General features: G+C 40.2%; 1 protein-coding gene and 1 long non-coding RNA gene across 4 annotated transcripts in view; one reads left to right on the top strand and one right to left on the bottom strand.

Moving 5' to 3' along the window:
- The first annotated feature begins 352 nt into the window (after positions 1-352).
- LOC115574948 (uncharacterized) lies at positions 353-5184 on the top strand. Its single transcript, XR_003982592.1, has 3 exons — positions 353-432; positions 525-598; positions 5055-5184. It is a non-coding gene; the product is annotated as an uncharacterized LOC115574948 (long non-coding RNA).
- The window catches only part of ecel1 (endothelin converting enzyme-like 1), a 49320-nt gene continuing 45974 nt past the window's right edge, over positions 3860-7205 (bottom strand). For 2 of the 3 annotated variants that reach the window (XM_030406625.1, XM_030406640.1), the window contains exon 18: positions 3860-6806. In XM_030406625.1, the coding sequence (XP_030262485.1) occupies positions 6707-6806 (100 nt within the window). In that variant the 3' untranslated portion in view covers positions 3860-6706. The remainder of the gene's footprint in view (positions 6807-7205) is intronic. The other variant, XR_003982590.1, reaches the window with a different exon arrangement.

Here is a 7205-nt window from a genome sequence, read left to right as displayed (position 1 = left end):
TCCTCTTGTTTTTTCCTAAGTTATACTTTGCTCCTCTTGGTTGAAATTTTTTTTCAGCTTTTGTGTTTCAACTTTGTATTTTGGCATCAAAGCTTGCCCTTTGCCCGTCATCCTGCTTGCCTCCTTGGTGTTCTGCATTTGGATCCTCACAACATCAGCTATTATTTGTACGGTCCCTGTTTTAATAGAATTTTTTTTGTGTCTATTAATATATTTTGATTTTTATGTTATTTTAAACTGTTCACTCAACATCATTGTAAATGAGGCCCAGCCCTCAATTATCGTCACATTTAAATAACTTAAAATATTGATTACAAAATTGAAACTTGTTTTATCTTGTTAATTTAAATTAGGAGAGAAGTTTGGAATCATGTGCAAGCCATGGCCAGGACCGGTACATGCAATTCACAGTAGAAAGAATCTAAGACTTGGGTAAATTTCAGGCTGGAAATCTTGCACTTTTTGGCTTCAAATGTTTCTGTCATTGTGAGTCTGTGTAGAAATCCAGTATGCTGTGTTAACAGGAGTTATAAGAGAACATCAGGAGTTTCCAGGAGAAGGAGGAAAGCTTCAGGAGGCCAGGATGGATTCCCATGTGGTATGTGTCTCTTTTATCCTACCATCTGAACTTTATGACTAATATTGTTTCGTTAATATAGGTTCATGCGTTGTTTATTGTGTACTGGCTTTCTTTTCTTCCTTGAAGCTACTGAAATCTTTAGAATTTCGGTTTGTCAGTAAAGCACATTTAGCAGTCTGTTAACTTTCAAGCTCTTTTACATGCACAAGAACTTTATTACAACACAAAAAGAAAGGGAATAAAACAATAAAAAATAATAGGTCTCCTTCAAACCCCCAGTGACACTTGGAGGGCCACTGATCTCCAAAAACAATTCTAGTGGAAAATATTTTCAGTTGCATAATATAGCCATTAATGTTCGGATGGAAAACCTCACTACCAGAAATCCATAAAAAAATAACTTCTTAACTTTCTGACAAGCTGATATTTAGGTTAATGCTTCTACAGTTGTAATACAGTTGCTTTGTTCCAGTAGGTTAGAAGTTAGTTCAACAGAATTAGTTCAGAGACCTGTGTGGAGGAGACTCCTGTGGTAGACCAACAGACACAGTTAAAGCTTTACAAATGATAGAAATGGATTCTTCTAATTCAGACCAGTCCCGTCGACTTTTGCCTGTCAGACAGGATGAGTCAAAGCAAATACCTGGTGCATGCTACACCTCGGGAAGGTCCAGTATAATTTGTTTTACGAGGAGAATTCCAGGAGACCGACAACTCTCATTCATCACCTTAATTAAAAAATTGATCCCAAGCTGTTTTTTATAGAGGTGGCTGAGAAAAGCCGAGCTTATTCTGAAGAGCCGAGAGTTAAATGAGTATACCAAACAGAACCAGCGTGTTCAGTTTATTAAACCGTCTCAGAGCTTGCGGGCTGTTTGCAGATCACATCAATTCAGGGGGAAGACCATCTGTTAACTCAGGCCTTGACACAAGCAGACATAAAGTCAGCCCTCCTGATCTCCACTATCAGCTCAATTTGGCTCAGTTCTCTATCTCTAATCATTTCCCTGCAGGTTTTGTTATGTGTGCTGAAAATCAATGTACAAGATGCGTAAGATGCAGCATAGCTTTGAAGTGTCGAACAGGACATAAGCCCTGTTATGTATTTTATAGCAAGAAAATCATTAGCATTTTCCAGAAGCTGTGATCCTCATCAGTATGATTTCTACAAGTGACATTAAAGCCTCCATACTGTAAAAACACAGTTTAAATAGCTTCAGACTGGCTGTCTGCACCTCATGTACATCCAGTCATATTAAAGCAATGTTATGTAACTGTTTTACCTGACAATAACAGCTTCAAAATCATTCTGATGGTACAGCGTCTCATTATAGATGACCTCTCAAACTCTCTTACAACTAACTTTTTAAATATCACCAACTCTTTCAACCTCGTTCAACATGTGTCTGGCCCTACACACATTCATGGTTACACTCTTGACCTTGTTTTTACCCTCTCGCTGACTCTGAGCTCTCTTTCCATGTTTGATTTTGCCTCTGACCACAAATGCATTATTTTTGACACCATGCTCCAGTCTTCTGCTCAACCTCAGAAGCCCACAATACACTCTCGCTTCCTCAATGCCCACTCTGCAGCAGCATTCTCATCCTGTTTTTCTGACTCCTTCTCTACCCCATCTAACTCCTCTAATGTGAATGACCTTGTAACCTGGTTTAATAATCATTGTGCCTCGGCATTAGATACCATAGCTCCCAACAAGACCAGATCACTCTCTACAGACAGCTATTAGAGGTCATCGAAGGACACAATATCTACAATAAATTTCAATCCGGCTTTCGTCATTTTCATAGTACAGAAACAGCTCTTCTTAGAGTGACAAACGATATCCTCATGCGGGCTGACAAGGGCGAACATTCAATTCTGGTTCTGCTTGATTTAACTGCCGCTTTCAACACCATTGATCACTCAATCATGGTCGATCGCCTAAATAAGTGGGTTGGTATCTCAGGCTCCGCACTTAACTGGTTCTCTTCCTACCTATCAAACAGAACGTGTCAGGTTGTCATAGACAACTTCATGTCCTCAACTACACCTATAATATGTGGAGTTCCGCAAGGTTCAATCCTTGGCCCAATCCTTTTCTCACTGTATATGCTACCTCTGGGCAATTTAATAAGCCAGTTCAATTGCATATCCCGTCACTGTTATGCTGATGACCTGCAGCTATATTTCTCTTTTAAACACAATGACATGGCCAATATCAGTACCCTCCATGACTGCCTGACTGCTATCAAGGATTGGATGTCTCTCAACTTCCTTCAGTTAAATCCAGACAAAACCGAAGTTCTCTTCTTTGGTCCTAATAATCTCATCCCTGCACTGAAGCCATCGATCGGCCCTCTAGCCGCCAATCTCAAACCCTCCTCCAGAAACCTGGGTGTAATCTTTGACCACAATTTACACTTTGACTCACACATAAACAAACTTGTACAATCCTGCTTTTTCCAACGGAACATCTCAAAAATCAAAGCGATGCTAACATCCAGCCATCTTGAACTTCTAATCCACACCCTGATTTTCTCTCACCTTGACTACTGTAATGCTCTTTTCACCTGTCTCAACCGTGCAGCCCTGTCTCGCCTGCAGCTTGTACAAAACGCTGCAGCCAGACTATTAACCAATACCAATCGCAGATCCCACATCACACCTATTCTTGCTTCCCTTCATTGGCTCCCAGTAAAATACAGAATAGACTACAAAACACTACTTCTCACATACAAGGCCCTTCATGGTCTTGCCCCTCCCTACATTGCTGAACTCCTACACCCTAACTCCACCTCTAGACCACTCAGATCCTCCGACCTAGGCCTCCTATCTATACCCCGGTCCCTCCTCAAATCTAAGGGTGACTGCGCCTTTGCCGTCAGGGCCCCATCCCTCTGGAACAGTCTACCCTATTCTGTCAGATCAGCTGAATCACTAAATGTCTTCAAAAAAGTTCTTAAAACCCATCTCTATCGTCTTGCATTTCCTACAACTGAACTGTAATCTTTCTTGGCACATATTTGTTCATGTATGTTTGTTTTACTTTATCTTGTTGTTTACATTTGTGCTCGTTTTTTATTATGTTTTTCCTTTTTTTCTATGTTTACTGTACCCTGTACAGCACTTTGCAAACTTTGATTTGAAAAAAGTGCTATATAAATAAAAACTTACTTACTTACTTACTTATTGGCTGAATGTTGTCTCTGTCTTAGCCACTCTGCCCCATCACTTCTGTCTGCACTATGTAACTTCAGTGAGAGGGTAGGATCACAGTATTTTATACATGTTTACTTCAACACACAAGTTTGCAACACATAACACTGAGCACTTTTACATTACCACAATAATCCATGAACGGGGAATAATCAGGATATGATGATAATCTGATTAGAAGGGTTTACATGCACTTTACTAATGCAATAATGGAAAAGACGGGTTTACATGATTTCTTTCCAGTAACATGACATAAAACAGTTTTTTTCCAAAACATCCTGTAAACATGAAGTTGCTTATCATGGTGTCTCCGCCTATCAGGACTGTCCTTCTGTGTGATTTGATAGGTTTGCAAAACAAGCAAAATAATAAATATGTCGCGTTACGTATATGAGCAGAAAATGAATCCACATCCGCTCGTGTTTTAAAGACATCCGGTTTCTTGGACATTTTTGCACATGTGCAAATGTAAAATTAATGTAATTCATTTGCCCAATACAACGGAATACTGGGCAATTAGGTGTGTTAAATGGATTTCTCATGATCCAAATATGGCTTTTATCCAATAAAGCAAACAGCATTATGCTGTTTATATGACCACTTCAGTGATCTGGTAACTGCGTAAGTCTGCATAATAATGATCGGTTCGAACTTGCTCATTGTCATGATGTTTGTAGTTTGCACCCAGGATGAACCTGCAAAAGTAATGACATTCCCATCAGCCTCAGCTGGACGATTTTGTGTTTTGTGCCAATTATAGCAGAGCATTCATTAAGGTAGTTAACATTGAAAACACTAACTTTTTACGTCAATATGTTAGTAATATCAGTGTGAGTGTGTTAGCATGCTGCTGTCAGCCTCACAGAGCAACTAGCATGGCTGAATAGTCTTGGTCTTGTTATTAGGTGTATTTCTGTGTGTCTGATTCTTATTATAAAGTGACGCTTCATGACAGAACAAATAGTGAAATAAATTCTAGTGCTATGGGTCAAAATCATGCATTAGCTTTGTTTCAGTTGCATCGTATTTGCCTGACTACTAATACTTTAAACACACCAGAAGTGCAGCCCATGCTGTTAAATGAACCATGTTCACAGTGCAGAAGTACAGAGGGAGCTTCAGGGAGCAACTTTGGTAAAAACACAATCAGGCAGATTGTAACCGGTTTAACTGGTAATCTTGTTTAATGAAACACCCTTCTGGTTTGCACAGCTGGATGATTATGTATTGTAAAAAGTTGCTTGGTTGTTTGCAGGTTTCACACAAACGGGAGGAAGAGCGGGAGGGGTGGACTTTTTCCATCCAACACACGGAGGCCAAGAGAGAGCTGGCTCACATGACTGGATCGAGGATCCAAGCCTGAGAGGACATAGCTGATAACACAGCCACACTGATAATAACCACAGAAACATCTCACAAACACACACACACCTGAACACGGACTAAAGCAGCTTGACACAGTGATCCTTTGTATTTATTCAAACACTGAATGGTGACCGACAGGGAGGGTGAGATAGCAGCCACAAGTGGAATAGCAGCTGAAGAGACAGACGTGTATGTTTGTGTGTGCGTGTGTGTGTGTGTGTCGTCCTCCATATATAGCGATCAGAATTTAATGATAGTCAGTAGGGAAACATGCACTCTCATGACAGACTGTACAACCATAACATCTGATATAGTTCTCCACTGTACAAAGATTCTTCTGTACCAACATATTTATACAAAAGTAATTGTTTAAAATAACACTGTGTACAAATGTATGATCCTCCATCTAGGTGCACTTTCTTCTGAACAGAGTGTTTGGCCTCTGTTACTGGGTGACTTAACTGTGAATACATTGTATGATGTGACCCAACACTCCCCCTCTTGCTAGGTCTGTATGAAGTCATTCGGAGTTCATCAGGAAACACGGATGTGAATAATCCAATCACAGAGGTTCCTCCATTGGCTCTCAAATAAGCTCATCCAATCGGTTTAGGTTGTTAGCCATGCTGCGAATTCTAGTTAGGAAAAAAAAAAAACCTCCCTTCTTCTCTGCTCTTTCTGATAAATGCACCGGCTCGTTTGTGATTGTACCGCAGGCTGAAGAGTCGAATGTGTCCTCCATTTGGTGCTGCGCATTGCTACAAATCCTGAGAAAAAACATCAACCATGAGTCCACCTTCTTTTTTTTTTTTTTTTTTAGAAAAAGTTGACAAATCTTAGAAACCGTACAAACACTCACAGTAACAAGAGGACCAATGCAGGCAGACAATACAACAGTCATGGTGGCTGAAGGGTGACCATTACTCTCTGTGGCCTCTAGAGTGCAGCGCTGCGACACAAATCAGACTCCATCACCAAACGGAAAGAAACAACATTTTGGCAGGCACGAGGTTGCTACTGAGCTCCGTTCATTTTTAAATAGGTCCATGTCCGCTTTACATAAGGGAGTGAAATCACTGCTGCTGCTGCCGATCGTTACGCCTCTGATACGCTGAAGTGTTTTTCTAGTTGATGCTACAAACAAGAGAAACGCTTGAAGAAACAAGTTGCTTAATTAAAAATCTAATATGAGCATGACGCACGATGCATGAGACCGCCTGCTAAAATAGAAAAATAGATGATTTGAAAATAAATTCAAACATAGAAAAATATATATATTCAAATGATATAAATGTACACGATCATGCTTTAGACTGGTTAGAACACACAATGAGCAATTTCTATAAACTTTCCTAATGTGTACTGACGATGCTGAAAAGATACATTTCCTTCACGTATCCCTTCATAGGCAAGGACAGGATTTTAACGCGCTCTGTATCGTCCTGTTGGCTCTGATGAGTGTGTGATGTGGGAAAGGCTGTGTGTTTGGGAGTGGGCTGCGAAGATGGAGTTCATCCCAAGGTCAAGAGGCGGACAGAAAGGTCACCACACGGAGCATTTATCGGCGGGGTTCATTGGGGAACCCTTCGGACAGTGGAAAACACGGGCGAACTCATCAAACTGGGACACACTGCCGATCACTCTGCAGGGGGAGAGTACACACCATTAGCACCGTGGAGGCCATGAAACATTTATGCCTAATGTGTGCACTGGAGCTGCAGTGATTAGTCGAGGGGAAAAAACATGTATCACCAACTTTTTTTAAAATTCTATTGTTTCAATCATTTATTAGGTAAAATGTCAAACACTTGCTGCTTAAATGTAAGCATAAGTGGCTTTTCCCTCTCATTTATAACAGTGCATGGAGAGGGTTCTTTGAGTTCTGGACTATTGGTCAGACAAAAGAAAAAATTTGAACATGACATTTTGGGCTCTTGAAACTCTGATCAGCATTTTTGTTCACAATTTTTAAACATTTTATAGACAATACAAGTGACAATATTCTAAACATGAATCATTGATTGAAATAATTGGTAGTTGC

Source organism: Sparus aurata, chromosome 2, assembly GCF_900880675.1.
Source record: "Sparus aurata chromosome 2, fSpaAur1.1, whole genome shotgun sequence".
NCBI classification, from domain to species: domain Eukaryota; kingdom Metazoa; phylum Chordata; class Actinopteri; order Spariformes; family Sparidae; genus Sparus; species Sparus aurata.
The sequence above is the reverse complement of the archived record's forward strand: the minus strand, read 5'-3'. Positions and strand labels throughout refer to the sequence as shown.